The 16,354-nt window shown below is 38.2% G+C and overlaps 2 protein-coding genes across 3 annotated transcripts in view; both read right to left on the bottom strand.

Moving 5' to 3' along the window:
* The window catches only part of pak1 (p21 protein (Cdc42/Rac)-activated kinase 1), a 67,654-nt gene extending 63,620 nt beyond the window's left edge, over nucleotides 1-4,034 (bottom strand). For both annotated transcript variants that reach the window (XM_088079275.1, XM_088079278.1), the window contains exon 1: nucleotides 3,879-4,034. The gene's annotated coding sequence lies outside the window, so the exon portion shown is untranslated. The remainder of the gene's footprint in view (nucleotides 1-3,878) is intronic.
* A 1,832-nt stretch (nucleotides 4,035-5,866) lies between these two features.
* Nucleotides 5,867-16,354, bottom strand: part of capn5a (calpain 5a) — a 39,483-nt gene continuing 28,995 nt past the window's right edge. Inside the window, exons 4-13 of the mRNA XM_088079274.1 lie at nucleotides 15,590-15,798; nucleotides 13,925-14,117; nucleotides 13,646-13,839; nucleotides 12,879-12,956; nucleotides 10,784-10,979; nucleotides 10,539-10,661; nucleotides 9,484-9,680; nucleotides 8,279-8,400; nucleotides 6,740-6,876; nucleotides 5,867-6,470 (exon numbers count right to left, since the gene is read on the bottom strand). Of these exons, the coding sequence (XP_087935400.1) occupies nucleotides 6,294-6,470; nucleotides 6,740-6,876; nucleotides 8,279-8,400; nucleotides 9,484-9,680; nucleotides 10,539-10,661; nucleotides 10,784-10,979; nucleotides 12,879-12,956; nucleotides 13,646-13,839; nucleotides 13,925-14,117; nucleotides 15,590-15,798 (1,626 nt within the window). The 3' untranslated portion in view covers nucleotides 5,867-6,293. The remainder of the gene's footprint in view (nucleotides 6,471-6,739; nucleotides 6,877-8,278; nucleotides 8,401-9,483; nucleotides 9,681-10,538; nucleotides 10,662-10,783; nucleotides 10,980-12,878; nucleotides 12,957-13,645; nucleotides 13,840-13,924; nucleotides 14,118-15,589; nucleotides 15,799-16,354) is intronic.

Genomic DNA, 16,354 nt, shown 5'->3' with positions numbered 1-16,354 from the left:
AGCCCAAAGGACTGGACCAAAGGAAAACACACACACAAACGCACACACGCACGCACACACACACGCACACACACACGCACGCACGCACGCACGCACGCACGCACGCACACACACACACAGTCGTCTTTCTCCTGAAGTAGCCGAGGCCAGAGCCACAGGAGCCAAATGGGTCATTAACCCCTCCTGGCCTTCCTCTCTCTCCTTCATGCTGTCGAGGTGTCAAAGCGACAACTGGGTGGCCTCATGCTTCACGTGGGGCCATAAAACACTCCTTCAGCCACACCCATGTCTCCATGGCAATCACTGTGCTGCCACGGCCCTTAAACCACGTCCATGTTTGCTTTCTCAGAGTTTTTAACAGTTCTGACACAAGCAGGTGTTCAGCTATAACCAGGGACCCCTTCAATTTTCTGTCAGCCAACTTACCAATTAAGGTCCTCTCATGCAGATATGATATTATATTGAGTTTCAGGATATCTGCCTTCTTATTTTTTTGTCTTCCAGTGGGACAGACAGCTCAGGAGTGAACCACAAACTTTTAATCAGCTTCCCACATCTACAGCTTTTCATTATCCTTTTCCATCACTCAGATGAAGGGAAAACTTTTTATAACAGGGAGCAAAGGGCAACGTCAGCCCAACTCAGCTTCAGAGAGGCTGGACCATACACACCGACAAAAATACAGAAACACAGAAATTAGGTTATTTATCCAGCTGTGTCAAAATGAGGCTCATTTTAAGGAGAATATAGGCAGGAATTGAGAGATTGCTTACTCATAATGCTGATAAAAATACCATATGACAGGTAGAGTCTGTAATCAATAAGATGCACTCACCGTCTGACTCACCAAAGACACTAAAAACCCCCAAAATCTTCTCAATGAACTGATGGAGAGAAGTGCAGTAATTTCTGCTGAGCCACGTGGAAACAAGAGCTCCACCACATTTCAGACAGATGACTGTGCACGAATCCTAGAAAACTACAAGTTTACGGCAACAATGACACAGCAGGTGACGTGAATCTGCAGGAATGAGGTGACTGAAGTCACAACTGCAGACATGTCAGGGGCCTTTTAAAAATATTAACAGTGGTGGAGGAAGTACTCGAATGCTTTACTCAAAGGTCCAGTTAGTAGGATTGAGGGGGATATACTGGCAAATGTGAAATATTATTTAATGAGTATGTTTTCTTTAGTGTCTAATCACCAGAAAACAAGAATCGTTGTGTTTTTAATACCTTTGAATGAGCTGTATATATCTACATAGTAAGCGGGTCCTGGAGATCACCATGTTGCGCCACCATGTTTGTGCAGTATCCCAGAATGGACACACCAAACATCGCTTACAAGCTATGCTTTTGTCTCGGCTGCCATAGTTAGCAGCCCGTCTGCCAAACAGTGACAGAAAAACACTGAGATTTCGCTTTAAAACTCCTCTTTTCAGCCTTTTTTATCACTTTAAATCAGCGAGTCCATTTGTTTTGGAGAGGCGGAGATATGCACATAATTCAGCTCCTGGTAAAAAACCTCCTGAAGCTCTGGATCTTAAGTTATCAGAGAAAAACCGTGCCAACACATTAGGTACTGGGCCATCTGCAAGAAGGCGGGCAGTATCAGAGAAACTGATTTGTAACGTGAAACTCCTTTATTCTGTGTTTTTACGGATTTAATTCACAAGTTCGGTTTGTTTTGGGAAAGACGATAACTGCAAATAATTCAGCTCCCAGTCTCAGAATACTGTATATCATTAGACTATAACATAATTTGTTCATAATTTTAATGTTGCAGTTACTAAAGTTGGAGATTATATTGTTAATATTATATACTGCTGGATTGTTTTTTCAATTCACAGTTTCACTGAGTTAAATATTCTGTAATAATCCATCATCATTATATTTTGTAATAATACTCTCAATCTGCAAAGAAACAAGTGAGTAAAGTTATCAAATGAATGAAGCGGAGTCAAAAGCATTATATTTCCAGCAGTGGAGTCTATGTATAAGTAGTACAAAATTAAAATGCTGAGGTTAAGTACAAGTACCACAAATTTGCACTAAAGTACAGTACTTGAATAAATGTCCTTTCCACCACTGATATTAAACATAAATATTTAACAGATTATTTAAGAATGGATTAAACACTTAAAAAAGATGAAACCCTTGATCACTTGCCAATTTAAAACACATTACAGCAGATAAGAGGCCAGAAATAAATTTCACATCAGAATAATTTCAGAGTTGTGAAGGCGCGACACTGAGGAGAGCAGAGCGCCCGTCTACTCTGTGGCTACAGCAGAGAGGATCTGGGCACAGCATAAACTTTCTGATGAAACATGTCAGAGGTATCCTCTGAGGTGCACTTCAGAGACAGAAAGGTGGATTTTTTTCTTTCTTTTTTTCATTCATTCATCTACTGCCGCATTATACAGCAGAAACCCATGTTATCACAGGTAGCTGGTAAGGGACAGTTTATTATTTATGAGAGGGAAGGGGGCGCTGCACAAAGGGGGAGGCATGTCAAATAACATTTCAAGCACTTTTTTATGTCTGTATTTTGTATTGATTTTATCATTGTTTTCCAAACTGCATGTTTTCTATTAAAAAAAAAATCGCCAATTTGCACCAATCATCGTGGCCAGAAACTGTAAAAACAGAAACTATCTATGAATTTTCAAATTTCCTTTGGTCCTTGGACACGTCTTGTGGGGCAAAAAATAAATAAATAAATAAAATTGAGTAAAAAAAAATTAAATTATGTTAAGATCGTATTTATAAGATTGGGCAGCCTTTGTTATTTATGCAAGGGGAGGGGTGGTGATAAAAGGGGAATGCATGTAAAATCATTTTTAATTTTGGCTTAGGGGAGGGGCATACAACTTTAAACGGCAGTATTTTGTATTTATTTTACCACCACTTTTGGAGAAGACATGTTTACTTTAAAAATCACTAAAACTTACACCACTAATCAAAGACAAAATTTGTAAAAACAGAAATTATCTTTGAATTTTCACATTTCTAGCATTCCTTAAAGACATGTGGGACAAGAGCTTCCCTTGTGAAAAAAAAATCAACAACAAATTTTGGCTAAAATAGTAGTATTTCATCAAGATCACCTTATTCTGCGTGTCATTTTTAATTTTGCCAAAAATAAAACGTTAGCACGAACTAACCGACATGCACGACAAAAGTGACAAAACTGAGGTTTTGGGATTTTTTTAAACTCCAGGGCTTTTTTGAACTTTAAATATCATAGGGAGAGGTTTTTATATATATATATATTTAAAGTTATTTTCTCCAATCCAATCCTTTTTAGACATGAAATGTAGGTTTATGTTGCTTATTTAAAATCTGTTATAAACACTCACTATTAATTCATAAGCATAGTATTTATTCATTATTATTATTATTGCAATGTTCGATATAAAGTATATTCAATTCATTTTTTTTAATCTACTAACTATCTAATGGTAGAGGGGGGCTCATACATTTTCCCAATTCACTCAGGGAGGTTCAATGGTAAAAAAAAAAAAAAAAGTCAAACCCCAGCCAGCACCTCCACTTATAAATAAAGGACAGTCCCTAAACTGGAAGGAAATCGGTGTAATAAAAAAATAATCACACCATCCACCCTCCGACTGTAACAACCTCGTCGTGGCTGATTTGAAGTCAGTGTTTGCGGGCTAATGGGCCTGCAGGGTCCAGGGCGGTGCAATGTAGATGCAGATAAAGAAAAAGGGAATAATAGTGTGGTCCCAGCCTACAGTAACCATTAACCCCTTCCTATTCACTGGTAAATGAATTCACAGCCGCTCCATGCCTGGCTGGGTGCAGACAGACGGCTACATTTAAGGTTCAGAAATAAAGTCGAGAGGCTCACTCACCACTTGTCCGGTTGAAAATGTAAATCCCAGAGTGCTGTGCGGTAATTTCCGACACCGGGACACACCGGCTCATGTATTCGGTAAACTCTGCTCTCCTCTCGGCTCAGCTGCGCTCCGCGGTGTCGCCCTCCCGGCTGTTTTTTTTTTTTTACAGTAAACTTGCCGATCCCAGGCAGCTATTGTTAGCTAGGCACACACAAACTCCCGCCCCCTTACGAGCCGCTCCGGAAACACGATTGGTCAATTTCAGAATCCCCCGAAGCTGATTGGCTGGCCTGCAAGCATTTCGGGCGGGTCGGTGGAGAGCAGGCGGTGGTGCGTTCAGAGCCGCTAGGGAAAAAGTCCGATTATTCCGCTTCATGCGATGTCTGGTTGAAGGACGGTGCATTCAGGTGTAACCCTACAACCGGATCAGAAACTAGAAACAAGTAGGAATTTATAACGAATACGATTCAGCAAGAGCTCTTCGAAACCCCAGTACATTAGCTTGATATCTTTCAAAAACATGGGAGGAACCTCTTAATCACACTCTTTAAAACCATATTAAGGAGCTTCTTTTGTGTTGTATTGTCTTTGGCTGTTTTTTTTAGCTGTTATTCTTATTCTTAGTATTACTACCAGTTACTACTATTATCAGTATTAGTGTTAGTATTAATATTTTTTTTAGGTTTGAATGCACTGGGATTAGGGAGTTGGGAATATTTGTTCTATGAAAAAAAATGTTTTCAATTGTTAGTCTTCTACATTATTTTCAATTTTTAAATCAAGGTTAAAAAACATGGGAGAAAGGCAATAAGCAATGAGAGAAGACATTATCCACCCAAATTAGCAAGAAATCAGAAAAAAATCCAAACATTTCAAAATTTGTGGGTGAAAAAACGTTTAAAAAAAACCTGGATTAAATACTTTAAACACTAAAAATTTTGAAAGTAGATTTTTAAATTTAATTACGATAATTAAAGATATAGATTTTCCTGTTTTTTCCTTTTCCCAGGACATTTTTCCCTATTTTTTTCTGTTTTCCCTAGACATTTTCCCTTAGCCTTTTTCTTAATAAATAACTAAGCACAGGGGAGGGACTTATTTTAAAATTTTGCTTAGTGGATGGGTATACAACTTTAATGGCTGTATTTTGTATATATTTTGTGTTATGAAAAGTGCTATACAATGAAATAATAACAATAAGAATTATTATTATTGTGAATACATTTCTTTATATTGTGCTCATCTTTCTTTTTCTTTCCAAACAGCTGTAGATACACAGATGTATGTCTCTCTCACACACACACACAGTCCTTGCTGGTGGTTCCCCAACATCTCTCAGTAATCTGTGTCTGAAGACACGACGGCCTCAGTGGTTTCAGAGACGTCCAAAGGACAAAGATTACTTAATAGAGTCAAATGCTTCAAAGAATTCTATGATTTTGAGATGAAGTCAAGTTCTTCCGACCACAAACAAGAAGCTGCTGATGAAGATTAAAATAAAGCTTATGAGGCGAGTGGTGCCAGTGTTTATATAAACAGAATCAGTAGAAGAATAGATTATTAATTGTTGACTTCTAGCATAGATACAGATTATATCTCATTTGGTAAAAAAAAAACAGAGGAAACCAGAGCTGTAGGATAGACAAGCTGGCCATTGTTAAGGAATGATCAGCCAGTCTGCATTGAGGGGCGGGACTTAGCGACAGGTCGATGCCGTGAACGTGTGGGGCTGTTTAAATTGGATACAAATTCACTTTCATGTAGTTTCAACTCTTACCTCCTCATTAATATTTTCATGCAGAAATCCCATTTAAAACATCAAAATGTTACACATCATTCTTCTACTCTGAGTATTATACAACTTTAACGTCCCAACAAAACTTTTTAAAATATTCAGCCTTGTTTGGAACTTTGTACTTGTGCTCTTATGCCCACAATTTTCACTCTTTATACATTTTGGATCAAAATGCAGTAAAACTATTTCAAAAAATGTTTGAACACGGTACTAGGCAAGGTAAGTTTATTTGTAAAGCACCTTTAAACAAGGCAAAGTGGTGTACAGGAGACATGAGAGGCATTAAGACAAGGTATAAAAGTAGGTGATATAAAAAGACAGGTATAGGGTTTTAAAAATATTAAATTAAAATTAAAGAGCAAATAAAATACAACATTTAATAGCAGAATAAAACATGACACTAAGTAGTGGTTGATAGACATAACATACACCTAGTAGATACACCTAATACAGGCACTGTAAATCATTTGGCTAAAACGCAGCAGGAGAATCAGACCTCCCGCTGAATGTGTAATCTTCTATAAAGTAAACTTCCACAGAGTAAACCCTCTATTCGTGCCAAATATTTACCCTCACAGGGTGGTAAACTGGTAATTTGGTAAACTGCAGCTGACTGGAAGGTTTTTTGGTGTGTTTCAGATGTTGGTGAGCACCGTGCTGGTCACAATGGCGACGGTGACGGTTCCCGGCAAGTCATTGTCACGGCGATCACCCTTGTCTCTCAGATGGAGCGTCTGTTGGTATTCACCTTGCTCGGCCGGCAGCATCACCTGACCCAGGAAAGAGTCCATCAGCACGTTGTGGTTGTAGATCTGAGAAACACAGAGAGAGATAACAGGGACACATTTCAGAGGTGGAAAGTGCATTTAACAAAATAATGCTTCAAACTGTGTTGTTAACATGCTCTGAGAGACACAAAATACAACACACTGCTCATGAACACGCCTTAACGACCTCCTAGGGAGCACGTTAATGCGTTTTTTGTTTTTTTTTAAAGACCTGAATACTTTTTTCCCCAAAGCATTATTTTCTGTCAGCCTTCCTTAGCCACCAATGCAGACACACAAACACAAACACATACCTCGATGGTGACTGGCTTGTTGGCCTTCTTCCTGTAGAAGAGCCCCTTGGTGTCGAAGTTGGGGCTTCGGGTGTCTTTATGGACCGGAGAACGAACTTTCTCCCCTTCACAACGAATTATCACGTAGGGGTCCGACACTGAAACACAAACACACTTTTTTGACCTTTGACCACCATATTCTAATCAGCTCATCATTGAGTCCAAATGGACGTTTGTGTCAAATGTGAAGAAATTCCCTAAAGGCTTTCTTGAGATATCACATACACGAGAATGATACAGATGCAAGGTCACGGTGGTCTTTGACCACCAAATTGTAATCAGTTTAGTGTTGAGTCCAACTTAATTTGTGCCAAATATAAAGAAATTGCCTAAAGGCGTTCTTCACAAATAGTGTTCACAAGAAGGGAATGCACGTACAAAGCAACCTAACCACGGCTATCGAGGTGCGGAGGCATTAAAAAAATGATATAGTTCTCTTATTCCAGCTTCTTAAATGTGAATATTTTCTGATTTATTTCCTCTATGACAGTACTTGGATTGTGGACATGACATTTTCCATGTTTTTAAACTGCTAAAACCTGAGAAAATTGGTTTGATTTATTTAAAAAAAAAAACACGGGGGGAAAAAAGGATTGTGAAACTTAGTAAGAAATGTCCTGCAAATTGAAAAAAAAGAAAAGAAAAGTAAAAGGTGACAAAAAATTGTTTAAAGATCAACAATTTTCAGAAAAAAAATAAAAATCAGCGGGGAGATTATTAGGTATTATCAAAAAACTTGGAGAACAATGTCCAGATAACTTTAAGTCTTACATATTCAAAATTATGTTACAGGAAAAAAAAACTACTTCTTTCTTAAGATCTCTAACATTTGTTTTTTTTGTTTGTTTGTTTAGTTGTTTTTTCTTATTTTAGTTCATTTCCTTGTAACTTTTTACTTATTTGTTGCTCATTTTTGGGCCATTTCTTGTTAGCATGCTCATTGCCTTCTTCCCATTTTTGGAAAGAAACCCAGCCAATATGCTCAGGCTTTAAAGGGTTAATCGAGAAATAATCAACAGATTTTGACAATTAATTGACAATGAACACTGCAATAAATTATCCAGTGGATCAAAAATAGACTGCCAAGTATTTGTAATAACTGCAAACACAGCAAAAAAAAGATTAACAAGGGCCTTGTAGCTTTCTGCTATTGTGACAGTTTTACATTCAGACTGCTGAATTACAGCATCAGTCAGTGACATTACAGAGATGTTACTGCCATCTACTGGTAAAAAATAACACTGACCTGCAGCTGCTTCAGCTGACAGCAGGTCAGCTTAAAAAGCAACACAAAGTATTTTAAACAACAACTTAAAAAAAAAAGTCGTGGGACAAACTAGCAATTAAAATACAGGGCATAACACAGCGAAATTTCCAAAGAGCTCAGAAACATCATAAAACACTCATTTTGTGAAGCTTATATGGTTCAATTTGATCTGATTAAACTTTTGATGGTATTTTAAGAAAATAACCTGTAAAGTTAGTTTAGCTGAAACTGACCTCCATCAGAGTCTTGTCCTGCGAGACCGTTAGCCATCAGGATGTGGACCTGAGTGACCAGAGAGGGATAACCACACAACCCAGACCAGCAGGTCTGTGGAGGCTCATGGAGAGTCAGCTCTCTACAGGATGGACAGACATAGACACAGAGACACTTGTATTTGTTCTGGTGTTCATGTTGTTATGTTTCTATTTACAACCATATGTTTATGTTGTTGATAAAAAAAAAGGGCTTCTCTGTCATCAGCTTTGAGTTTTAAGGTTTAAACTTGTGTTGTCTGGAACAAAATCACATGACGCCAGTGTTGCCTCCTCAGGTGTGAACTTCCCCTGTGGTTTATGCTGCATTCATGTGATGTCGGAAGGTCGCGGTTTCCAATTTGTAAAGTCGTTCTTCTGACTTTGTTGTGTTCATGTGCTTTGAAGTCGTAAAATGGGAACAACGTGGAAGTTACAAAGAAGATGGGTTGCACTTTAATGCGAAGAGCGTTTTAACAAGTGGTTGATAGCTGTTTCCAGTTTATTTACATTTTTATATATTACATTATTTTTTGTATATTTTATATATTATGTATTATATTTGAATATATTTTTATATTTAATCCAGGTCACTCTACAGCAGTTTACATTAATACTATATTACATTTTATATGTTATGAAAAATTGATTTTTAACACATATATCAATAAAAAAAATTTTTACCATTGTTTCTTACCAAGCATTGACTTTTGCCCGCCATATTTACGCATTAATGACGTCAACTCAGCAACTCATATTATAAAATAAGGTTCTTATCAATGTTAGTATACTCACCTGGTATGCTTTATAGTTAAAAGTTTGCTTGTCTGCTACATATAATAGATGCGTATACTAAAATGTACAACTATTTAAAGTAAATGATAGCTACCAGGAACAAAATAAGGATTTTTTTTTTCCATCAATTGCTGACACTGTTTCCATGCTTTCTGCCATCTCTGCTGCCCTAAAACATGACGCAAACATCACATTTCAGCAACTCAGGCACCAGGGACCTATTTCACATTTCAAAATTTTAGATTTCACTTTTCATTTTCAAATTGGTTCTTTTCATAATATCAATTTTTTTTTTAAATCCAGTGATGCTGCTGAACAACAAGCACTGCGACAGTCACACAGAAAACAACAAAAGCTGAGTTCAAACTAAAACACGCTCATTGTGTCCCTACTTGCAGTCTGATGGCACATCCGAGAACATGCGGAGCAGGAAGTCTCCCTCCAGGCCGGGGTCAAAGGTTGTGGGTATGATGACATACCGGCCCTCCTTCAGGTCGATACGTTTGAACACAGACCTCGAGTTAATGTAGACGCTGCCACCGACCTTCTGCTGGGTGACATGCATACGGTAGATCCTGTTTAACTCCACCTGCACACAGACAGACAGACAGACAGACAGACAGACAACACCACCTTTATTTACAGGCTTACAGTTTATTCTCTCTTCAGCCTCCACAGCTCTGGACTCACACACACCTGCACACACACTGTAAAAGGAAAGACAAGTTTATTTGTATAGCACATTTCAGCATCAAACTAATTAAAAGTGCTCCACATTAAACATTTAAAAAATCAAGACAAAGTGCAAAGAAATAATTCAATTATAATATGACATTTAAATACACTTAGAAACAGTCATTATCACTTTGAAACTGGAGCAAATTGGCTTGATTTCTCACAAAAATGAGGGGAAAAAAGCAATGAGTAACTTAATGAGACATTTCCTAAATTCCTAAAAACAGAAGAGAAAAGAATAAGAACAGGAAATTACCTTAAATGGTACAACATAACATAAAAAATTAGTAAATAATAATAACAATAATAATAATAATAATAGAGATTTCTTTTCTATAATGTAATATTAAATACATATTACAATAATTATAAATAGGGTTTTATTTACATTTTTCCATAGTTTATATTTTCCTAATGATTTTCTCCCTCTCTTTTTAAGCTAATTTTCAGGTCATTTTTTTAACACGTTTTTAGTAATTTGCAGGACATTTCATGCCAAGCAACACCACAAGAAAGCTGATGTTGTTCCCGGTGTCAAAGGGTTAAAAAGCCAGAGGAGAAGAAATTACAACAAAGTAAGCGCGCGCGCCCACACACACACACACACACACACACACACACACACACACACACACACACACACACACACACACACACACACACACACACACACACACACACACACACACACACACACACACACTGAGCTGACCCTGTGTATGTCAAAGCCAATGGCCAGGTTGTCTCCTCGTCCTTCTCTCAGTGTGGCTCTGCGGTCTTTCTGCTGCAGACATATCAGAACCTCGTCCTCCGGCTTCTTCACATCAAACACATACTGCAACGCAGAGACAAGAAACACACGCACACACACAGTTAGAGAGTTTTCACTCATACATCGTACACAACCTCGTCTAACACCAAATCTGAGGAATGATGAATTAAGGAGAGAAACAACACCTGCGGGTTCTGGAGGAAGGTGTGCTTGTTGTTGATGCAGCCCCCGGCTCGGTTAAGAAGTGGGTCATCGTGGCAGCGCCAGGAGCCCTGCATCACAGCCTCCTCCCAGGTCTTATGGAAACTCAGGTAGGAGGTGTTGATGAGACGACAGAGGATGAGGTCGGTGAAGTTAGCGATGAAGTCATCAAATGTCATCCTGCAGGAAGGGAGAGAAAGAGGAGCGGATAAGGAGGAATTATGCTTAATTTATTTGTACTTCACTTTTATTCCACTCATGGAAACAGACAGTTTAACCCTGGTTAACCCTTTAACAGGTCTTGAGACCGCCATTCTTTTTATCAAATTGCCTCGCTAAAAACTTAGCAAAACCCAATTTCATTTTATACATCTGTTTTTATTCGATGCATTTTAGTATTTTGATTATACTGTATTTCCATTCAATTCTATTTTCATTATATCAAACTGACTATTTGCATTTTTTATACCATGCATTTTAAACAGATTTTATTACTACATTGATTACTCTTTGTATCTATGTTTTTTATTTTCCACTTAGTTTTTTATTGTTGATTTCTACATCCATATATTTGCATATACAAACCTTACATGTACAACCCACATTCAAAACAATACAAAAATATGAAATACATGTTTGGGAGTCACATCACCAGCAGTTCATCTTTTGTCTTAGTGCCTTAATCTATATCTGTTGTTTCTGTCTGTCGTCTTTGTCGCTGTTTTTGGCTTTGAATAGTGTCCATTTCTCCCAATTTTCTTCCATCTGTGCTTGTTGTAGTCTCAGGCGATATGTCAGTCTTTCCATTGTGTGGATTTCTTCTACAATCTCAATCCACTGGTCCTGACTGGGAGGGTCCACTTTACCCCAATTCCTCGTAATAGCTTTCTTACTTGCTATCAACAGTATTTTGATCAAATACTTATCCCTTACTCTTATAGTCTCTTTAATAGAATTAAAATTACAGAAATATAGCACCATGTAGCTCATAGGAATATCATACTGCAGAATCTTTTGTATAGTTTTGTGTACAATTTCCCAAAACTTCTGTACTTTATGACATTTCCAAAATATGTGTGAATGGTCTGTATCTACTGCTCCACATTTCCTCCAACATGATGAGTCTGTGCCCTTAAACTTGTTCTTGACCTTGGGTGTAATAAAAAAACGGATCAAATTTTTCCAGGAAAATTCCCTCCATACCCGTGAATTGGTGGATGTCTGATGATTTTTCCACATATCTTGCCAATCTTCACCTGAAATTTTCACGTTAAACTCTGATTCCCATTTCTTTGTATCTATTTTAATTAGTTTTTATATGTATTTTCTTTATTTGTTTATTTTCTGACGATACTTTCTTTTTCAGATTTTTATTATAGAACATTGCCCATTTGTTTTTTACCATATATTTTATACTTTTTTTTTACTAGATTTGTTTTTATGTGTATCTGTTTATTTTTGTTTATTTATTTTTAGATGTTTATTGTATAAAGTGACTTTTATTTCAGATTTCCCTTATATTACATTGGCTTTTGCACTTTTTACAAGGAATTATACTAGGACAATGTTTTTTTTCTGAATAAATCGATGCATTTTGTTAATATACGCTATGATCTATAATGTTGTAAGGCATTGCTTAGTGTGACTGTTAAAGGGTTAAAATCAATCCATAAGTTATTTACTACATTGTATTTCATTTTCTAAAGGGGGCAAGGAGAAGACAGCCTTATTTTACCAGCCCCTTTCTCAAAAATAAATCAACCAATAAAAGAAGATGGTCTGTCTGTCAGTTACTTAGCAGTCAATAAAATGAGAGAGAAGAAAGAATCAAAAGCCACACACAGCAACTCATCATATGTGTCTAATTATTTTCTCCTCACTAACCCTAACTGAAAGATATTGATATTACACTTTAAATCGTTCTCTAAAGAATTCCACAGTTTGACACCACATACTGAAAAACACATTTGCTTTGGAGTAGTTTGTGCAAATGAGAAATATTGTGGGTCAAAGCCACCAAGCTTCACATGCAGGCATTTCCTGTCTGCCAGCAGGGGTCAGCATCAACCAAAAACTCACCAGAACTCTCCATCATCCTGCACAGTGACGCCAATCCTCTCCCTCTCACTCTTACTGACCTTCTTCCACTCTTCAGAGCTAAAAACAGGCAGAAAAAAAGTCCATATTCTTCTTTTATCAGTAAAATGTGGATGGCAGACATGAAAGCAAAAATTAAACATGTCGACACTAGAGAAACCAGGACATCAAACTGACACGTTAACCTGGATGTACATCATTTTTTTCGCGTGCTGCATTCAGACGCCTTTCACAGTTATTTAAATCTTCAAACTCTGAGAAAAAAGTTTAATTCTTTTCAAAAACTTGGTAAAAGGCAATGAGAAAATTGCAAGAAACTGGTAAAAGGTGACAAGAAACAACTTGAAATGTAATGCTGAAAAAAAGAGAGAGGGAGAGAAAGAGAGAGAGAAAGAAAAATATTAGAAAATTATCCAAAATAGGGGAACGTGTCCAGACACAACATTTATGATTATTAGAATCATATATTCAAAATATGTTATAGAATATATAATATTTTTGAATTTTTAACTCTTTCTTTTAGGTAATTCCCCTGTTTGGTTTTGTTTTTTTTCTGTGCTAATTTTCAGGTAATTCTCTTTTAACTTTTTACTAATTCTTTGTTAATTTTTGGGACTTTATTGTTAAGACGCTCATTGCCTTCTTCCCATGTTTTTGAAAAAAATCAAGACAATTTGCTCAGGTTTAACAAAGTTAAAGGTCCAGGTTGTGGGATTTATCTTCAGTGTGTGTGGTGCTTTCCTCCTCACCTGTCGCTCCAGGCCCCGTTCCACTCTCTCTCTCCCCAGGGGTTCCTCATGCGGATCATGGTGAGTTTGTCTGACCTGAAGTAGGCCAGCAGGCCGTGACCCAGCCTCACCCTGCGGACATCCGTCACCGCGTAGGCATGACCCTTCACCAGGCCGCAGGCCAGCTTGGCCTCCAATTCTGCTGCACTGGTTGCCTGAAATGATGCAGTGAGTCGGTCTGTAAATCATTCCTGAATCAATTCATTTAATCATTCAGCTGTGCGTTTGTCCTCTCCTCACCCGGATCGAGCAGCTGATGAGGCCTCCTCTGTCATGGACTTTTAGAACTCTCTCAAACAGCTCATTGCGTTTCTCTTCATCATTTTTGACGCCGTTTTCCATCAAGTCCATCGGCTCTGACACGCCACCGGTGAAATCCACAAGAGCGTCGGCCGTGTTGCCCCCATCAAGCGCCTCATAGCATCCACACATCCTAGAAAACACACACAAGCAATCATTAGTGCTTATACAGGACATTTTAATTAATACATTTTATTCATGCTGACTCCTTGCTGTATCTCCACCCTCATATTTAAGAAAACTCTGAAAAAGAAAATCAATCAGTCAAACAATCAGAGTACATTTCAGAAAAAGTCTCTCCCAAATTAAATCCATACAAGTGTGCAATGATCATGGGGGACTAGGGGCACGCCACCAATGTACGAAAGAACATAACCAACATAAAATCTTCTGCTTATCGTACACACTGATCTTGCAATCAAGCTTTTCATTCTCCACAGTTGAACATCAACAAATAATTCAATCCACGTTTCAAGCTCGTACTAGAGTTCATTTAAACTCAGTCAGTTGGAGGCAGCATTTATTGTAATAAGTGTAATAGCATACCAGACAAAAAATTAAAAATGAAAGAAAAGAAAGAAACAAATAAAGAAAGAAAGAAATACTGCTCACATACTCACGTGTGTAAAGGCCCTCATGCACCTCACAGACGGTCAGCTGTTGGTAAGTGTCTGTCGCTCTAGTTTTTGTGCTGTGTCGCACATGGTTGGAAGCACAGATTGTATATAAAGATGGAAAACATGACAGTTCCCCCAAAGTGCAGCTTTTCAATCTGAAGCACCCCCTGGTGTCTGTCTGCAGTATATGTCATAAAGTCCACCCCTCCATGTTAGGGACATGGGCCAAACTAAAAACACGCCAAATAAATTTTTCCCAAAGATGGTTTCTGTCACTGAAAATAGTTCTCATCACACTGATGTTTGTTCAAGAGTTTGTTTTTATGATAAGTTTGCTTTTAATTACTTACACAATTCTACAAAACAGGAATTTTAGACCATGACTAACAGCTGTGACAACCAATCCATGCTCTCGCATTCATCAGGGCTGCTCGTGATTGGTCAGATGGGTGTTTTGGCGGGAACTTCCTCAATGCAGAGATTGCTACTGCACAGTCTCTGGCTCCAAATGATGTCACCTCACTTAAGGCATAGCGGAGGTTAGTGGGGGGTGTCCAACTTTATATACAGTCTATGGCTGGCACTAGTCAGCCCTTGTTAGCTGTTTTCTGCTGACTCAGCATGTTGAATTGTCAGAGTCTGTCAGTGAATAAAATCACTCTGATTGGCAGTTCAGCCCAGAACACGAGAAGGGAAATGAACATTTTTAGCTGTTGAGTTCTTTAGCTGAAACAGTATCTGTTTGTGTTATTGTTGACTAGTGGATGGTAAATATCTTTTGTTGGTTTAGTTTTTATGAGAAGAGTTATTTCCTCTCACGCAGGTGCAGATCATACATGCTAGTTGGCTGTAGTCTTTACGGTGTGTTCATGGGCAACTTTTTGGCCGAGAGACAGGCAACATGATGCAATGCAAGTCAGATTTCGTCAACTAGTTCTCTGACGTCAGTTTAGGACGTCATGGCCTTGACACACAGTGGAAGTCTTACTTGGCGTAGGCCTTCTCCACCAATGCGCTCCAGAACTCGTTTTTGTCGTTGGAATGGCAGTACACCAGTTCTCCGTTTGCTGTGGGCAGCCGGTCATCGATCACCACGTCCACCCACTCACCAAACCGCCAGAACCGGAAGTGGAAGATCCCGGCATAGGCCTCAGGTTTTTCGTCATCCCACTCCTGGTCCTTCCAGTCAGGGATCACCTAGTAAAAAACAGAAAGGATACATGGCCACCATCTTGTTAGAGGGCAAATAGTGACGAAGCAGGGTTACGAGTAAGTTACCACTAACTTACAGAAATATTGTATGAAGTAGTCCTCCTTCATCTTCTCTCCCTTTCCCCTGTCTCTCTGTCTCTCTTTCACTCAAATTCAGATTCAAAGAGGCTTTATATGCATGATCATATTAAAACACAGCATTGCCAGAGCACGTTGTACAAGGTGGTTTTAAGAGGGAAAAGTACAGTTTTTAAAATGCAACCAATCAAACATATCACGAAAACATTCCAAAAAGCATGGCGACGGATGTTCAAAATATTAACATTAAACTTATTTCCATTGCAGCCACTGCAAGACGAACAAGGCCCATTGTCATTACTTTTGTAAAAATTGCATCAATGACTCATTTTAATTTGAATTCTTATTCTTAAGCAGTACGACCTCCCAAAAAGCTCAGTTTTCCACTTGTTTCCCCTTAATTAACCTCAGTTTTTAATGAGGGAATGCCATCCACCCATATCCCGAGCTTAGCTCCCTATTG

This window comes from Plectropomus leopardus, chromosome 6, assembly GCF_026936395.1.
Source record: "Plectropomus leopardus strain MGB_pleo_1.0 chromosome 6, ASM2693639v1, whole genome shotgun sequence".
Classification (NCBI taxonomy): domain Eukaryota; kingdom Metazoa; phylum Chordata; class Actinopteri; order Perciformes; family Serranidae; genus Plectropomus; species Plectropomus leopardus.
The sequence above is the reverse complement of the archived record's forward strand: the minus strand, read 5'-3'. Positions and strand labels throughout refer to the sequence as shown.